Source organism: Zonotrichia albicollis, chromosome 8 (genome assembly GCF_047830755.1).
Source record: "Zonotrichia albicollis isolate bZonAlb1 chromosome 8, bZonAlb1.hap1, whole genome shotgun sequence".
In the NCBI taxonomy this organism is placed as follows: Eukaryota; Metazoa; Chordata; class Aves; order Passeriformes; family Passerellidae; genus Zonotrichia; species Zonotrichia albicollis.
The window spans coordinates 10802934-10822407 of NC_133826.1; the positions used below are offsets into that span (position 1 = coordinate 10802934).

A 19474-nucleotide genomic window follows, 5' to 3' on the forward strand; every position below is an offset into this window, starting at 1 on the left:
GGCCAGAGTGTGAGCTGCTGATGGAGCCACAGTGACAGAGCCAGCACCACCAAGGCCCAGGGCAGCGAGGGCAATGGAGCAGGGAGAGTTCAGGCAGCCACAGCACCCAAAGGTGCAGACTCCACAGCCTAAACCCCTCCCAGGCAGGATGCACTGTGCTTATAAACACAGCTGAATCTTGGAAAACCTCAGTTAGGATCTCAGGCCTCCTTGTACTGCCCATGGACAGGCAGTATTCTCCACAAGAAGTTCCAGAGGGTCTTTCTATGTTCACTGATTACATATGGAGACATAACCCTGCCACCATGAAGATCCTTTCAGACACCACTCAAGCATCACCATCAGGTTAATCCCTATCTGGTTCTAATCAGGAATTTCTGATACACACTTATTTTTGTCTGCAATCTATTCTGAGGAGGCATTTCAGAGCACTGACAACTGACTGATGCAATAAGTCCTGCCAGGTAAATGGTGTGACAGCTGGGAATAACATCTGCACTGAAATCTGATAATGTCTAACTAAAGAAAAACAGTAACTCACTCCAAGCTCTTTTAGAACTGACAAAGCTGAATTGGACTATCTTCCCTGCAAAGAACAAAATTTCTTGCTGCAATTAGCAATCCTCATATGGTAACACAGGAGGCATCAAAGAACTCCACATACTGCTGGATCACTCCTTTGTCCACAAATGTACCACATTTTTTAATTTAAAATTCACTCCCTAGGTCCCAAATATCATCCTTCAAAGAAGTTCTTCAGTGTATGAAAAAGAATGTTATAATACATGGGACTTCCCCAGCTTCCACATGAATAAAGCAAGCAGTTGGATACATATCCAAGCACCTGGCTTCATTTAACCTTTACAGTTGACTTCTCTCTCCTTTATCCATCCCACCAACAGCACAGGTGCTTAGCTGCCCTCTTATCCTCCCAGCTTGCAAACTGACATAGATTTACTGATGTGGAGAGGAAAAGTTGAAGTTTTCATTTCAAAATTAAATAGTGGCCTTTCTGATGTAAATCTTAGTGGGTGGCTTAGGCCAGATGGATTGAAACTGCTCTTTTGCTACTTTTTTAATAACCTGAGCCCAAAGAAAGGCTAAAAACTGCATTTTAATTCAGCTGAAATAACTACAAGTCACCCGACTAGGACGAGGAATAAGAGCTCTTTGTTATCAACTGATAGTGCGATGAGCTAGGAGAAGGGCTGTAAAAATTTTGTTCTGATCTGAATGGCCATCCCTGTGTCCAGCATACTCATGGAGAAGCAGGGAACCATTCACAGGAACCAAACACTGAAAGGGATCTTCTTGGTCTATTTTTCCAGAGTTAGAAGATATTTATTTCTCTTTGTCTGTCCTATTCTTTCCTTACACATGGGAGAGAATAGAGACTGTGATAAATAATACCTGCCTTAAATTCCTTTATTAATCCTTTTCTTTCTTCTACCTTTAGCAAAGAACTTGCTATTTGCCACCCTGTCTTAGAGCTGATTAAAACTGAGAGAGATTATATCAGATATATTTCTTCTAATACTAAGAAAAAAATACCAACTTAGACTATGTTAAACCAGTTTTATAAACTTACATTGCAGTTTATTTCACTTTCATAATTTACCATAATAATATTTTGTTACTCAAAACCTGATAGAAAAGTGCATTTTTTTTTTCAGGTCAGACTAATGGGTCTGTAGCTCCCTGGAGCACATCCTCCCTCCCTCCTACACGCACTCTCTCACTCTCCATTAGTACAGGTATTATGTTTGTTAATCTCCAGTCACCCAGAACGCCTCCCTGACTTGACAGATTTATTACTGAGAGTTATGACTAGACCTGTGATTTCACATATCAGCACGTTTTTCAGGCATTCTGAGATGGCCGTGATCCAGGTCCTCAGCAAAAGCAAGAAGCTCTGACTCTGACTGTGGTCCTTGGCACCCCCACCACTCTGCTTCTGCTGCCTTATTCAACATTGTCATCTGCAGAGACACAGAGCCAAAGTATTGCCAATTTCTAGGGCACATTTACAGGTGTTTAAGCACTGCTGGGTCCTCTGTCATAGAGGCTTCCTGCTTCCTAACACCCTACGCTGCACCACTCTTAGTCCTGCCCATCCTAACTGTGAGATGTGGTTCCTGGGGAATGCTACACATGTACGACCAATAATACTGTCCTGAGCTACCACAGGAATATATCTGGGACCAGATCCAGCAGTGTGAGTTACTGCTTGACCACCTAAGGATATCACAAAAGCAGCTTTTAGAAAGGAGCTATGAAGGGAAGGTTCAAATGATATCATACAAGAGACCACATTCCCAATAAGCTGTGGAAAACAGAAAGCTTGAGGAATGCCTTTACCCTTTGATGTGATCATCATTTATAACAAACCTTTTTAAGCTCATGTCTATTTTTACCCTCCCTGTAAGTTAATGCTTCCATACAAAGGGATGCTGTCACTAGTACAGGTTAAAGTTTGCCTGCATAGCAAGTGAACTGATACAGAAACCGAATATGAGAAAGAACTGTAATGCCAAAGACTTACCTGACAACAACATCATAGTCATCAATTTTTAACCCCAATGACTTATTTGCAAGTACTCCACCATTTCCCACAATGATACATCGCCGGCAGCTGAGGCTGTGGAAGAAACAGAAGTGATTTTTGTAGCAGAATTTCAAACACACAGAGAGCACATATTTAGTTTGCATGCATCTGAGAACTACAGGAAACCTCTGTAAATATGAAGAATTAAGAGGGGGACAGAGATACACTTGATCCTCAGCTCACCTCATCATGCCCAGGCATTACATGTGATAAATTGCTTTCAACACCTCACACCACGTGTGGCCTAATGAAATGAGCTGTCAGGACAAGCAGCTCCTCTCCCCCCACACCCCTGGCATGATGGGCTTGAATCAAACCCATCTGTTTACTTGAACCATCTCATTATTCATTCAGCACTGAAACAACAATAAACCAAAGGTTTAGTGAGGAAGTCTTCTCTCCAAGTGATTTTATGAGTGCAGGCAGATCTTGCCAGGTGTCTGGGGTGTGCTCACCTTGCTGAGAGCAAAATTGCTGCTGTTATGGTGAGACTTCAAGAGACAGAAAAACATTCAATTGAGAGAAAAAAAGACACCCTTCCCCCCCCATGCCTGTCCAGTAGGAAATATATATGGAGACACAATAGGTGAGGAAAGGGAAGGAAAATAACCTTAATGAATAAAGAAACAGGAAAGAGAAGGAAGAGAACAGTTTCTCGTGGAACCCTGAGTCACGAGAACTCTGCAGCAGATGTTAAAAAGCGATTTTGTTTTGAAGACAGAGAAAGGACTTCTTTCCAGCCATCTAATCCCAAATGCAGCTGGCTCTTCTGGCAGTGTGCCTCCAGCTCTGGTAGTTCACTGAAGGAATACGTGTCTGCAGAGCCTTTTTCGGAAAGGGTCCAAGGCAATCAGTTGTTTGGAGCAGATTCCTGAACTAGGCAGCCTTCCTAGTCCCAGGCACAGTCAACTGGTTGCTTCTGGGCTGTCCTCTCTGTGTTAAGTCTCAAGAGCCAGCACGAGGAAAGCTGTGTTTATGTGGGGTCCCTTTTTGCAGAGCAGGGCTGGAGGGCACTGAAAGACTCAGCTAAACCACTGAAGGTCACTCTGCTGACAGAGACATTAGCTGGAGACACGTGCAGAATTAACAGACCCAAGAAATGCTAAGGAACAGCTTCCCCTGCCTAGATGAAGTTCCACTGCAGATCCAAGCCTTTCCAAAAGAAAAAACTTCCTCGTGCAGACGGACATATTAGCCCAGTATTCCCAAGGGCTAAAGAAATGTGTGTGTTTATGATAATCAGACCACAATAGAGAAAGAATTTTATAGATGATGGCATAGCAAAAAAACCCCAAGCAAACCAGTTCTGGCAACAAGGAGAAATCAGACACAAGATCTGGTTCAGGCAGTATATTGTGACAAAGAGGGAAAGGAGTACACAAAAATGAGTGACTAAGATGGCAGCAGCTTTGTCAAAACCTTTAAGGAAAAGGTGTTGTAGGAGGGAGAAAGAGACATAGTTCAATTCTGGCCAAGTGATATTTCAGAAGGAAATACACTCTTTTGATGATTATGACAGGAAAGTTTAACCTCCTAAAAAACCGACTTCTGGGTGAAATACTGTACCTTCTCTACTCAGCTGTCTCTCAGCTATGACTCCTTTTGAATTTTCTGTTTTGAAGAAGAATACAGTGCTGAAATCCAAAGGCTGCAAGCTCCAGGCACTCCACTCTATCCTCTTCCCACTTACTGTTAGGATGTTCCTACCAATTCTGAATAGAGATCTGCTTGCTTCAACCTCAAACCACTTAATCGCTTTCTTCGCTTTCCTGCTAAATTAAAGCACCATCTACTGTCAGCAGTCCCTTCCACATCTGCATGAGATCCACTGACTGAGAAAGCACTGTGTACAAACATCTGCCTCTCACAGGGCAGACTGGTGAGCATGAGCTGCTGCACATGAGACAGAAGAACCAGTTCCACCAGCCAAAGCTGCTCCAGCAGCTTCATGGCCCTGCTCCCACACAGGACTCATCGATTGATCTAACCCCACTCCTAATCTTCTGTTCACCAAACAAACTGGAGTGAGCTCATGACATCTTGCACGGTATGGCAGCTCTTCTAGGTCTTGACTCACACTTGCAGCACGTCCCTGAACAATTCCCAACTTCCCAGATCTCCTGAGTACTGATTCTGGAAGACCAGCATTCAGAGCTAATGCTGCTCAAGGTAGAGTGCCTTTAACACAGAGATTTTACTTACATCATTCCAATCCTCTTCTTACAGTCACTGGTTTGCAGAATTTAATCCTCATCTTGTAAACATGACCTGAATTGTTGCCTTGGTGATGCCTGATTTTTGATTTGGCTCCAGTGAAGGATGCAACAAAATAGTCAGGACTGACTTGGCCCTCCTGCTCATTACTTTCCCAGTCTTTGGTTCTGGAAAATTTTCCTAGTGGAATTTCACATTTACTCCAGACTGGTTTTAGCCCCTGTGAACACCTGCCAGCAGGATTTCACTACAAGTGTCACTAAAGGATTAATTCTCCACACTGACAATAACTTCTTAAAGCTGTGCAACATATTCTATTCCTAAAAAGGATACCTCTAAATGGTGTAGTATAGAAACAGAACATAATGGACTGAGACAAATAACTAATGTGCTCTTCTAAAAGTTTACCTTTACCATTCAAGCTTCTTGTTCATCTAAAAATATATCTTCTACATGGCAAGATTTAATTTCCACAAACCCAGAGTAACATAACATCAGTTATGCTGCCATCCTGGCTTTGTCCTCTGCAGGATTTTTCCTGCAAAACCAAATGAATCAACTTACAGCTACTTCTTTATTATCTCCCATATTTCTCCAGGAATGGCACATTTGCTGTTTTCTCAAACATTCCAGGAAGGGCTAAAAAGCAAACAGTAATAACAACAAGAATTCTTTATTTAACTCTTCAGTGCTTATTGACTTTAAAAGACATATAATTGTCATTTAATACCCTTGTAGTTACTAATAAAAGAATCACAAAGTATTTCACTGTTGCTGTAAAATGAGACATCTTTCTATCTTTACCCCCAAAAATGAAACAAATACTCAACTGAATGGTTCTGCCTTTACTCACTGTAATTGATAGGTTAATCACTTTTGCCCAGCTTCATGTCTGAACCACTCTTCTACCCTCATGGTTCTGACATATTTAAATGCATTCTCCTTTTTCCTTAAGTCTGTAGATAAGATTTTTCATTAGTAACTTTCTGACCCTAAGGTCTCATCTTTGATCTTCTAACAGCTTAAATTTCTTTCAAATATACTCTGTCTACTGATTGTGCCTGAGCATGGGAAACCTGCACAGTCATTGCTGGCTCCGGGCAAGTTTCTGGGTGAAGAAATACACAGTGCAAGCAGCATCAGTTACAGCTCAATTGTTTCTCCACAAAGAAGTGTGCAAACACCTTTGTGCTTGTTTACACAGTATGTCAAAGCCCTATTTCTTTTCCAGAAGATTTCAAGGATTGAGCACATGAGACACAGCCCATGTTTCAGTTTGCTACCAGGGTGGTATGAAGGACGGTCATGGACTTTCCACAACAGATACTCCCTAAAGCCCTAAACTGGGAGCTGCAGCCAGATGTACAGACTCCTGACACAGATACTCCAAGGTTCAGTTCATCTGCACCAAAAGCAGGATTCATGCAGATTTTCTTGAACAATATAGAACTGTAAACATGTGTATACTTTGTAGCAATTCCTATTTCCTCTTCTCTCTTATCGAAGTGCTTTAGGGATTTGTCAGGGGAGAAAAACCACAAAGCCTTTCTTTACACAACTTTGGATCTGAAGGCTTTGAGGAAAGATATAACAGAATAATTAAAAATACATCTTTAGGGGAGCTGGTGCTTAAGGAGGCTTAACATACTCTGTTACTTAAATGGGTGCTAATTGCCTGAATCAGAGGGGGACACACACCATTCTTGTTCTATCAAATCCTTTCCTCACTTGTTCAGGTCATATACTGCATTTGTAAAGACTATGATAGTTATAAGCTCAAACTCTCATTCTTTCATTATCAGCTGGAAGCAATACAAAAAACATCACTCAGGCTTTAATATTTATGTCTTCTCATAGGAAATTTACATGTCATCACCACAGAGATGTAACCCAAAAATCCACTGAAGTCCAGCCAGCAGATGGGCTGTGGAATTATAAATCAAGTCCTGATCCATTTGCAGAATGAGGGACAGGCCACTGGAGGAGCCACTAAATCAAGCAATGAGAATCTCAGCAATATAAGAGGGCCTGGAAAAGCCTAGAGGGCAAGAAGTTTCAAAGATGAGGCCCACTGACATCTGTGTTAGGGAGAAAGACATGCCAGCTCTGAAGTGGCTCTAGTAGAGAAAGTCCCCTGGATCTCCAAACTCTTCCAGACAAGCCCAGGGGTGAGTTGTAACTGCCCTCCTGAACAACAGCGCAGCTTTTCCTGCCCCCTGCCCTGGAGCAGGAGCAGGTTACTACTCAACACAACGGTGCTGTAATAAGGAGTCATGGAGAAAGCAGGGCACCATGCACACTGTGTTACAGGTGTGAACCACAGCCTTTGTGCACATGCCCTCCAGCTGCTGCTAGCTACAACACAATGGAGGGATTAGTGGAAGTGAGTTGGCAAAGCTGCTGTGGGATGATGAAAAGTGCACGCATACCTGGAAGGATCACGTTTGCCTCATTTCAGCACCATGTCAGTACATTGTGTCAGGAAAGGTGCATCAGGATGCCCTTTAGCACAGGAATAATCAAACAAAGTTCATTTCCAGGGCTTATGAGAGGCAAGTGAATGCAACTTCTCAAGGACCAGCTTTGTGAAGGAGGGCAGAAATGGAGAAGCTTGGATAGGAACAAGACCAAAGGCTTGTTGTAGAGATCCTCCACCACACAACTCTAATCCTCTCCTTCCTTTCTGTGCTCTCACGCACTGCTCTGGCCTCACCTTTCCTGCCTCTCCCACCCTTCCCCTGGGAAAGCTGCCTTCAGTGTATAGTTACACGAACACTTACTCCAATGGGCTGGGCAGTGCTCACCCTCCCCACCCATCCCAGCCTCTGCCTCTCCTGCTGCCGTTTCAGCTCTGTGCCCACACAACTCTTCAGTGGGAGGGGACTCTGGAAATGAAGTCACTGGAATGACCTGGGTTGAGAGAAAAGCTCCTGAACTGGAATCATCTCACTGATCTGCTTTGAAGTCCCCTTTTAAACAATAGCAGCAGCACAAGGACAAGGGCAGCAGCAGTAGCAAATACGGCTTCTTAGGCTTGCCAACAGAGAAAATGTTGGTGTAACTCCATTCTGAAAAGAAGATGAACCTGGAACATTTTTCCTGCTTCTCGAATCAGCCCAGATTCTGGACTTCAGAGAGCCTACAAGTGGAAGGGTTCACAAGGTCTCCCAAGCCCAACCCCTTGAACCTCACAGACGTGATTTGTGTCTCTTATCTAATTCTTCCACAATAGGACATTTTCTCAGTTCTCTATCATGAGAACCAAGAATGGTTCTCTCTCTAGAATGGTTCTCTCTCTAGAACCAAAAATGGTTTGGGTTGGAAGGGACCTTTCAAGGTTCTCTAAGTCAGGTTTTCTCCAGTTGCTTCAAGGTGTTGAGCAAAGGGGAGAGGTTGGACTTTCTCCTTGACCAGTGAGCAGGAAGGGGGTAGCTAAAACCAAGGCTCTGCCCCAGGCACACTGGCGCTGCCATGGAGGGGAACTCTTAGGATCTGCTTGGAGCTTGAGACAAGATGAGAAAGGAGCTAGCCTTCATCCACCAGTCTTCTCCACCAGCTTTTTAGGAACCCAAAATGGCAGATACCCATTGCTGGCGGCACTGGAATTCAGTGATGACTACAACTGAAGAATATTTCTGGGAATGATACTCAAGTCTTCATCTGTGCCCTGATCACCAAGCTGGTTTGCCAGAGCAGCACTATGGCAGACTTAACACCTCCTTCAGTTCTCAAGCTCTTTCTCCTAATAAAACTCCTCTGTTGCAGCTTCATCCACCTCCTCCTTTAGGCTCTTACTTTCTAGCTTGCTATCCCAAGCCTCCTTTCTCTCTTTCTCTCATAAGCACTTTCTCTCATAAGCACTTCTGTTTTTATCCTTCCTAAGACCGGCTCACATGGAAGGGCTTTGGGAGCTATTGGATTGTGATGCATATGTACTACACAACCAACATCCACTGATAGGGATTTATCACAATTCCCAAGGAAGCAGTACTGCCCCAAGATATCTGTGTGTTTACACACCACCAAGCCTCGTTGCTGCAAAACCAGAGAAATAAATGTCTAGCCTGTTCCTGAGGTCTCATTTGCACTTGGTATCTCATGGATTTTGCATACATTTTATGAGACTTAAGATCTTTCCTACCTCTGCACCAAACTCATTAAAAAGAACACAAACCAAGGTGAGCAGCTCATGCCAAAGTCATTATGCTTTGGGATCTCCTGCGAAATTACTTTTAAAAAGCCTGAAACATTTTACTCCTCAAAAACAGGTGAGCAGCAAGGGTCACAAATACATTAACCTTCCCTGCAAGAATCTTCCACCTGCCCTCTGTAATTAACACTAATTTCATATGAGCAACCTTCTGAAAGAGTCTATATGTGGATTTTCCAACAGATTAAAATCTTAAGTCTCCAACCAGAACTGAGATAGACCCCAGATGGGTAAGACTCACTTGTGCGCAAAATCTCTAAGAAGGTCGTTTGTAAAATGGTTTTATCTTCTGGACATAATTTCTCAAATTAATCCAAAGTCTGAAGGGTAACCCTATCTGGCACTGCTGTGAGGCAAGGCAAACTTCAAAGAAACCTAAATTAACACATAGACTGTGCAAGACTAAGAATAAGCTTTCACACAGAGAGTAACCCCCAACTACAGCAGGCAAGCTCTACAAATCAGCATGAGAGATGCAGGGACCTAGAGAAAGACTGGTTAAGCTTATGAACTTTGTCACCAAAAGTGGGCAGAAGAGGAGCTGGGCCAGGAAATAAAACCCATGTGTTTAGAAAGCAGGAACTGTGTTGTCAGCCTGGGTTAAGTACCACTGGAAAGATGTATTACCAGGACTTGGAAAAGAGCTCAAGTCCCAGAGTAAAAACCTCTGACAGCTTCTGAAAAAAACTATCCCTAATCTGGGAGGTGGCACTAAACCAAACCTGCAGGAAAAATTGAAGGAATGACAGAAAAGCAAGGACAGGAAGGACTAAAGGACTATCACTGGGAAGCTGATTGTAAACATGCCAGTGAGTTTCAGAAACAACCTCTACAACAGAATTGAAGAATCAAAGGATCTTCTTCTAAAGGCATCAATTTAAATATCACAGGACCCAGGAGACTGCTATCCTGTTCATCCTAGCACAGGCTTGGCCAACAAAACCAAACATTCCTACTCTGAGAGTGAGGTATTAATGCAAAACATTGTTGAAATAAGCCAGTCCTTTCTTTCCTTCTAAAGTTCTTTGTGATTTTGTTGCTCTCTCAGAAAGGCTGGAAAAGAGCAAAGTGTTTATTGAAAACCTGCTACTTACCTATTTGAAAACAGGGCAAGAGGATGTCTTGGAACAACATATGAAACAAATGAGTAGGAAATAGTCAAAAGCTAAATGCTTTTTTCTACTTATGTTTGACTTGACAGAGGTCTCCAGAGTCTGCAGATTTACTCTAAAGAGGACTCAGTTTTCAGCTCCTGACTTACTCATCCATATTCAAATGTACTGGCAATAATTTCTGGCAAAATATGTCAAACAAAATTTATTTAGGACATATGGAAAAGAATCACTTCTACTCCTTCTCTTCTGAAGGTGTCATCTTACCTGTCAAGAGCTGGAGTTAGACGATAATCTTTGGTTGCTGACAGGATGGCTTTGATCAGATTATCTGGGGAGAAAGGAAGAAGACATTAGGAACAAGTTCTGACTTCTAACGGAAATGAGGAACAATGTGGAGTAAAGCACCTGAAGCAGTTACTTGAAGGAACTGAAAGGTTCTCATTAGGAAGGAACACTAAGCTGAATATTCCTATTTTCTCTGGACAATGACCTTCACACACAGCCTGCAAAGCCACGTTGTGTGCCAAATTCTGATGCAGTGTGCAATTGCCTTGCACGGAGAGTGTCACAGGGAACACGCACCGTCCATTTTATAGCAGTGATTTCAAATCCCCTGCCCTAGGATGACAGTCTCACAAACACTTCAGACATGAAAAGGCCAGCATCACTGTCACTGCTGGCCTTCAGAAAAGCTTTTATGTGGCTGAGTGTTGAACTGGATGCAGAAACAGAACCAGGCTAAAACGGATGCTTTTTATTCTGTGGGTTACTTTCAGTTTAGGTTCCTCAGTCTGTCTTTCTTCAATTAAAGTACCATAATTGGGTAAAGAAATTCCCATGGAACTGCAGCCTATGCTGATACCCTGCAAAAGCTGAAGCAACCAGAGGATGTAAGTTATGCAAGCTTAGGCACACACACAAATTAAATGCATTAAGTTGCAGAAGCACAGTGATTACATATATATAATTCTATTGACTATGGAAACTTTAGAGTCTGCTTCCCTCTAGATTTTTCATTTGTCCCTAATTTTTCCACCTCTCTCCCCCACAGAGATCCAAACTCCTTTACCATGACCAAACCAAGGCCAAGAAGCAGTAAGGCTCTGGCTCATCTGTATTTACAAATGTACCAGTAACTTCAGAATGTCTGTACTGGGTTCGACAAAAAATCCATCTGCCTCCAAACCCTGATTCTACCTGTGGTTTTAAGCATATGTCTAAGAGGAGAACAAAACCAAAGCAAACAGATCTACTTCCCTGAAATTCTCTACTGCTATTTAACTGTTTTCAAATCAGGGATTTCATATATCAGACATAGATTCCTTATATCTAGTAACTTGCAATGATTTCTATTCCATGAGCTCAGAATTCTCCTGGATCCATATGGACATTCAATCACTTCCCTTTGCAATTCTGAATATGGCTTTTCTGAGCTTTATCTATACTGGGAAAGATTGTGAAAGATTAGTCCCCTTCCATTTTTGCTTGGGAGACAGCAAATATTCTAATATTCTCAAATCTATCAACTAATTCAAGAATTCTTGTGAAACATCAGTCAAAATGAACAAATAAGTCTCATTTCTTTATGAAAGACTAAAAATGGTACAGAAACATTAAGAAAACTGACAACAAGTGATTTTGCACCTCAATCTTAAACAGCTTTCCTGACAAACATGAATTACTGCAATCAGCACAGTTAGGGGAGATTCTGTTCTTTTCCACTGTGCCCTTCCTCAGCAGCAACAGGACAAATGTGTGGGATAAACACAGGAGCTCAAGGCAGCCCATGTGCCAAAGAGTTTTGAACCTGACAACAAGCTGGCCAGACACACAAAGGTGATAAACAGAAAACTCTGACAATTACTTTGAGATTTGGGGGAGTTTTTGATATGGCAGCACTGATAGCACCTGCCAACCATTACAAGCTGGGGAGTGTGATTACCTTCAGATCATAGCTTCGAGTGGAGCAAGGGACGAGGCAATTTATAAGGGTAAAAGCAACTTTGATAACAAAATAGTGGTGTTTAGTTCTCCTTCATCTCAAGAATTTCTTCTGATGCATGGGCAGTAGGCTTCCCCTCCCAACAGGAATGCTATTCCCCTAAATCTGCCCTAAAAGCAGTAGGTTGCTGTGACCTCTAATGGCATCATGCCACAGTCCTCTCCTTGGCCTGCTTCACACCTTGGCTTTTGCTGGACAGCATATTTACTGATGGGTTTTTTTTCTCACATTCTCAGAGAAGACATCAAAGGATTGCATGTCAAGGGCTGCAACCTCCCATCTACCAAGCTTTTGTTATGCCAGGTTTGCTCTATCACCCACAAGTTACACCCTGCACTACTTGGAGAGCATCCCATGGACTATTTTAGAAAAAACATTAAAAGAATAGAGTTGAGTGATGCACTCAAGTGATTCTGGTTTACTCATCTTGCAAGATAATTAGCAATGTCCTCTCAGTGATTGCTCAGGAATGAAATAAAACTACTTTGGGAGTGGATATGGCAGCATTTGAAATGGAGGTGCTTCCCAACCAAAAACAAAACACAACAATATCGAGCATTCAGTACAGATTATGAAGGGACAAATAGAAAATAGCTCTTTAGCAGACTCCACAGTCCAACAATACATGGCATCCAAAAGTTTTGGAAGTTGCACAAATTTCAGTGTTACTATTCAAAATTGCCAAACGAAGCTCAATAAAAGACAAAGTACTTCACTGTCAAGTGCTCACCCACATCAGGAATGAAAGTGGCACTAAGGTCATCTGGTCTAGCCCTCTTTTTGGAAGGCAGAAGCAGGAGCTACAAGCCAGGAAAAGATAATGGCTGGGGCAGGCACTAGATCCTTCTGGTTGAGCTGGAACTCTACTGCACTGTTGCTAAAGTGGGCACTTGCACTTGAACCTTGATGCTGGCACAAGGATGGAAAGACAAGACCTCCTCCAGAAGGAGTTACTGCATTTTCTGCATTTTCCTGGGGAAAGGTTTGAAGGATCACCAGATGCTTCTGTGGCTGACCTGCAACCTTGCACAAGACCACAAAGCAGTTAGGAACAATAAGGAACCACGGGCAGGATCTTTCAATACAGCTGGGGCAAGGTGGAGGATCACCTGCAATCACCCACTGCAAAGACTATCACAGGTACCCGATATCAGGGCTCACCTCCAGGCTGTGACTAAAGAAAATTGGGCACCAGGAAAGCAGCTGCATTATGCAAAGTCAATTGATGAGACATGCTCTCTCCAGGGTAACAAACTGAAGGGGTGATGAGCACAGTCTGTCTTAGACACCTATGTACTGAGTGAAAATAATGCAAGTGCAAGTACACATAACAAATACTGCAAAGAAAAATTCCTTCCTGCTTCAAGAAGCAGGATTTGTGCACAGCCACTGCCTGGAAGTCAGTGACTGAAAGAAATTGTGCAAGGACAAAAGAAAGGCCAAGTTGTCTACACAAGCATCAGCAGGGCAAGCAATATAGAACAGTTTTCTGCAGCCATAGCCTGTTTATTATATATATTTTTTTTGTCATGGAGAATTTAGTTCACTGGGGAGAGTGGGAGATTATTTAACCCATTCATCTATCAACCACTATGCATGCACTCTTACTATGAAAACAAAGCAAGAAGCCTCTGCACATTTTTCTCCCATCTAGAGGAGGAGTCAACTACATTTATCTAAGAACCCTGAGTTATCTTGACATATTCTATCAACTTTGCCTTACAACATCAGAAGATTCTAAAGGCAGCTCGGTACTGCATGATCTGTCTGAACACCATACATATTGACTTCAGGTCGACCCTGAAATTTTCAGACATTCGGAAAAACTAAATAGTTAGAAATTAGGCAGACAGTGACCACACAGTGAGAATCAGCCTAAGTCTCAATTCTAGCCTTTTTCTCTGTTATTTATGTGAAGGAATGGAGGAGACCTTCACTGTAAATGTCAACAACACTTAAAATTGTTGTTTCCAAGGCAGAAACTTCTTGCTTGTATCACCAAAAAAAGATGAGAGGCCTTTCTAGTCCACAGGGCTTACTGCAGGCATCTCACAGGGTCTACCTTCTGCCTGCTTTGAAAGCAGGCAGACTGGGATGTTTGTGCACTCTCAACTGGCCAAGAGAAGAGGCTGTAATTTTTCAAGTTGTGTATACCAGCCACCTTCCTCAAAACCCAGCACACCCACATGCTCCTGGTGGCTGCAGTAAGGTGTGAATGTCCTGCCCCAGGGCCAGGGGACAGCGTGCTGCTGCAGGGCTCTGTGTCTACCCTGGGAACCAAGGCCAGTGCCCATCTCCCCTGGTGGTCACACAGCTGCCACCCTTCCAGCCAGCACTGCTGCAGGTCCTGGGCACCAGCTCCAGCTTTTGGGAATGGCCTGACCCGAGTGAGGCCTACTGACATCCTGTGCAGTCTGCCAGGAGACTGCACATGGGTCCCCGTCCCACCACAACAGAATGCCACGTGTGTGTCAGCTTTGTGGGGAGAGTAAGCTAAACACTACCAATGCTATGGATTAAACAAATCACAGTATTTACAAACAAGTTCTTAGCACAAGCCAGTGCACACACTTTTTTCAATATACTACCCAAAAGTTCAGCTCTGTATAAAATTCTTCCTTCAGCATTTTTTTACCTTAAGATCTTGCTTCATATGGGAGCTAAGGAATGACCTTTAACAGAAAAGTTTTCACATCTTTGGAATGATCTTTACAGCCGGTCAAGGGAGGTGATTCTTCCACTCCACTTAACCCTGGTGAGGCACATCTGGAATGCTGTGTCAGTCCTGGGCTCCTCAGGACAGGAAATATGGAGCTCCTGGAGCAGGTCCAGGGGAGGGCAACAAAGAGGATGAAGGGACTGGAGCATCTCCCTTATGAGGAAATGCTGGGCTGTTCAGAGGTGAAAAGAGAAGACTGAGAGGGGACCTAATCAATATCTGTTACTATCTGAGGGGAGGTGCCAGAGGACAGACCAGGCTCTGCTCAGTGGTGCCAAGCAATGGTACAAGAGGAAACAGGCAGAAACTGATGAACAGGTTTGACCTGAACATGGGAAAGAACTTCTTTAATGTGCAGGTGCCTGAGCACTGGACAGGCTGTCAGAGGGGGTGTGGGATCTCCCTCACTGGGGGTATCTCAGAGCCATCTGGACACAATCCTGTCATATGTGATTTGAGATGACCCTGCTTGAGCAGGGAGGTTGGCTCAGATGACCCAGCGTGGTCCCTTCCATCCTGAACCATGCTGTGATTTTCCTCCCTGGTGCCCAGCACAAGGCCATGGACCCAAGTCTCACCACTCTCTCTCCCAGAAAGGTTCCACTCTCTCTCCCAGAAACACCATGTCCAGCTGTAGACAGCCAACATCATTCATACCTTTGTGAAGCTGGGAATCCAGTGGTTACAACAGGTATCACAATGTGTCTGAAATTCCCTGCACCACTTCTTTTATTATTGATCAGCTGACTTTAGGAGGTCAATGCAGGGAAAAGCAGCTATGAAGAATTCCAGAATTTAGCAGTGCATTGCAAACATGTGAACTGGCTCTCAAAAACAGCTAACTACAAACTGAGGAATCTGTCCCCAGGTCAAAACTCGTGTGTAAATACAAGAGAGTGGTTTCATGAGGTCACTAGCTGTACCAGATTTAGGTGGTTTGCTGGAGACACACTTTACTAACAGCAGGACTTAAAACTGCCACGCCTCACAAGATCTCCATTGATGATTTTTAATGGCATTAGGACAAGAGGCATGTACTGTTGCCTAGACACAAAGCAAAAGAAAAAAAAAAGACTGAATGTGCATGGTGTCCTCCCTAGCAATTTTAGAAGAACCTGGCATGCATTAAACGTAAGCTCCATTAAAGCCCTTAAGGCCTATTTTTATAACAAGATATAAATAAAATACATAACATTTAGACTCTTCATTTACATTGTCGTTTTGGAGCCTTCGGGGATTTTTTTTTCCAAGCTTTTCTTCACAACTAAGAGATTGTTTTCTCAGAATACAAGCTTTATTCCCAACATAATCCCAGGGCTTGGAAAGTTGGAACATTAATTTAAAAAACAATTATGAAAAAAAATGGGCAACATTTTGCAATAACCATGCATTAAGAATTTTTATCTAAACTTGAGTTCAATGCACAGGAAGTAATCAAGTCCATAGAAAGAGGCAAATTCACGCAAAATAAAAACAGTCCTTGAAAGATTCCCAGTGTGCTGGTTAAAGACAAGCAGGAAAATAAATACAGTTGTTATAGAGGGCTCTACATTTTTGATGACCCTTCACAGGTGGCCAGGCAATATCTTCAAGCCCAAAAATCTCAGTAACCACTGCAGTGATTCCTAATTCTTCTGACCCTTGTAGCAGCATTAATAAATGGCACTTCAAAACACAACAGCCAGAGAGTATCTGCTCTTCTCTTCAGGAGATAGAAAAGAGGAATAATATCATATCTGTGTTTCCATTGCAATTCAAGACTTCTGTGAAGAACTCCAATATGGAATCATCCAATTAAATGAAACCTTACAAAGGTTTGCATCTCCCTTCTCAATGAGTTGGGAGCAGGACTATTTTTTAGGCACACTCAACAGCAAAGCATCAGTTTTGATTGAAATAAGGGACTGCACTGTTGTACTTTCATCACGAGAGCTCAAGAATGAGAAGGGATTTAATTTCAAAATTCACAACATAACTTCCCTTTAAAGTTCTATTCAGTAATGAAAAGTCAACCCTCTACCTCATCTGAAACTTTCAATTTTTTTTCCTTTTCACATCACTCATTTAATTTCTTTAGGCTATAAAATCTGCTAAATTCCCTGGAGAAACATCAACATTTTTATATCTATATTCCCACGTGATAATGACCACTATTACCAATTTTGGTCAAATGCAAAATTCTACTGGAATCTAGTTCAGAAATGTGCCTCCAACTCAGGAAGAAAAAACAACCTTGTTAATACCAACTATGAACAGAACTAATGGCTCTTCTGTACATGCTTGCTCTTCTGCTTTTTTGTTAGGGGAATAAGACATGAAGAATAAAAGAATGCTTATAGGAGGAAAATCATCTGTACAACAGAGTACCACTAACAAAATGAGGATAAAGTTTAATTAAAGCATAAAATGCCTCATTCAGACCTAGTCAAATGCAGGGAAGACTACTGCATATGGTACTCCAGTCTCTACAAAGAGCAAGAAGATTAGGTTAGAAAAGTCCTAGTTTTCTAATGGGTTTTTTTTTCCTTGAATCAGCTGTAAATTGTCATGTCCAACTGCATATGTTTTCTCAGAGATTAAGTATTGCTCATGCCAAGAAAGCCAATGGAAAAGACAAAGCTATGAAGGAGCATGCACGGAAAGAGAGGAGATTTTCTCCCAATAACATTGTGATATGCCAACTTTTGCAGGCCTGAAAACTCAACATTTTCACTGGAGATGAATGACCTCCGCCCCATGAGACTACTGAACAACTGCTGAGCAGCACTGAACCATGGCTTTTCCCAGGAGCACTGACACAAAAGAAAACATCCAAATAAAACCAAGTACAAGAACAGTTAATCATTGCACAATACAACCATTAGCATTGGTGGTCTGGACAAAGACTTAATTCCTTTGTCACTGAATGTATCACCACTTCCAGACATCCCTCCAGTATCAAGTGAAAATACAAAGTCTCCTGGCCAGTTGTTTATATTATATTTGATAAAACTGTAACATTTCAAACATGTTCTTAATATTCTCTTATCATCATGGGGAAGAAATTGCTTCCTAGTGTCTTGATGGGAGGGAAATTCTGAGATGGTGACAACAGAACCAGTCCCTAAGAAGTCACTATCACCTTCAAAGACAAACTGATTCAGGGCCAACAAAGCAACCTCTCTGCCCAAAACAACTGAGCAGGAACAAAGGTGGAAGTGAAGACATGCAATTACTGCTAAGCAGTGACACAATTACTGACTAAATGCATGGAAGGGATATTACACTGATCACGTCTGTTTAGTTTTTTAGTGTATGCTGTGCCATATGTTTTCACTTAAGTTAAAAAACCAAAAAATTGCAGCAACTCTCCCGTCCTCATTACACAGAGAGATTGCCAGATACTAGCTACTCCTTCTGAAAGCCTTTTATATTCTTCAAACCACATGTACTGAGAAATGCTATTAATAGTCAGGTATTTCTTCAGTCTTGTTTGTTGCCTTTCTCCAAATAACTCTTTCCTTTTGCTTTAGCTACAGAGGTAAATTTGGGGAGGAGGCCCTCTGGGATTAATAATCTTACTAACACTATAAACAATTTTTCCATTGCTTCTTCATTGACAAATTTAACCCTGAGAGCAGTGCACATGGTAGAGAATCTCTGCAACTACATGGAGAGCATGGGCATATTCATACCTCCATAATTACACTGATAGGAGCACTGCTAGAAAAAGGTGCAAATCCAAAAGAAGAAATTTCAATTTAGATTTAAAAAAAACTCCATGTGACTTGTTCAAGAGCCCAAGATTGCTGCAGTCTCCTTGCTCTTGACTGAAAAAAGTTGCAACAACAGACTTGGTGGGTGCTGGGAAAGAATTCCTCCAAGCAAATTATACTCTTACAAATGGTGAAATATGGGAGGCACTCCAACATCCAAGTTAATGCCAAAACAATAGCCTGGGACACACAGGAGGGTGCTCGGCAGCTGGAGCTGTCCCCCACAGGAACCCTTGACATTTGGAGCTTTTAGAGTTCCAACATCTTGTTGCAGTTTGATCTTCTTGACAACTGTGAGACTTGACCAATTTCATCATGTTCCTCACTTTGGCTATAAACACACCAGCAAACAAACCACACCAGCAAACAAACTGGCAGCAGGGCATAGTCCTGCATGGTCCTGCTCGAGTCCACACTAACAAAGTGTTAGCACAGTCCCAGATGTGCTCACCAGGGCCAACAAACATCCTCCTCTACAATTCTCACGCATTCACAGGCTAATACAGGCCAGTGACCTTTCTTGATAGGAAGCCTGGACATAGCCACTCTATTTTTGTGGGGGGCAGGGAGTTAATCTGTTTGAACAATGAGCTCAACAGCGTTCACGACCACAGGACAACCACTTTATTTATTAATAGAGATGGAGTCATCGTTTCCAAGCACTTCGAGTGGCCCATCCCGTTTCCAGACTCTGTCAAATCCCACAGTAGGGGACAACAAGTTTGATGTGGCAGACAATCTCAGTTTCTAAAAGCAAGTGCAGTCAAACATGACATTGGCCTGTTTGTCAACATGGGCATTCCTCATTTAAAAATCTTGATCCAGATTCTGAAATATAATCTCATGGGTTCACA

At 42.5% G+C, this 19474-nt stretch overlaps 1 protein-coding gene across 15 annotated transcripts in view; it reads right to left on the reverse strand.

The window, feature by feature from the left end:
* The window catches only part of ST3GAL3 (ST3 beta-galactoside alpha-2,3-sialyltransferase 3), a 180772-nt gene that overhangs the window by 45140 nt on the left and 116158 nt on the right, over positions 1-19474 (reverse strand). For all 15 annotated transcript variants that reach the window (XR_012581286.1, XM_074545926.1, XM_074545929.1 and 12 more), the window contains 2 exons: positions 10409-10472; positions 2543-2638 (listed from right to left, as the gene is read on the reverse strand). Coding sequence is in view for 14 of the 15 variants with exons in the window: in XM_074545926.1 (XP_074402027.1) it covers positions 2543-2638; positions 10409-10472 (160 nt within the window). In the remaining variant the exon portion in view is untranslated. The remainder of the gene's footprint in view (positions 1-2542; positions 2639-10408; positions 10473-19474) is intronic.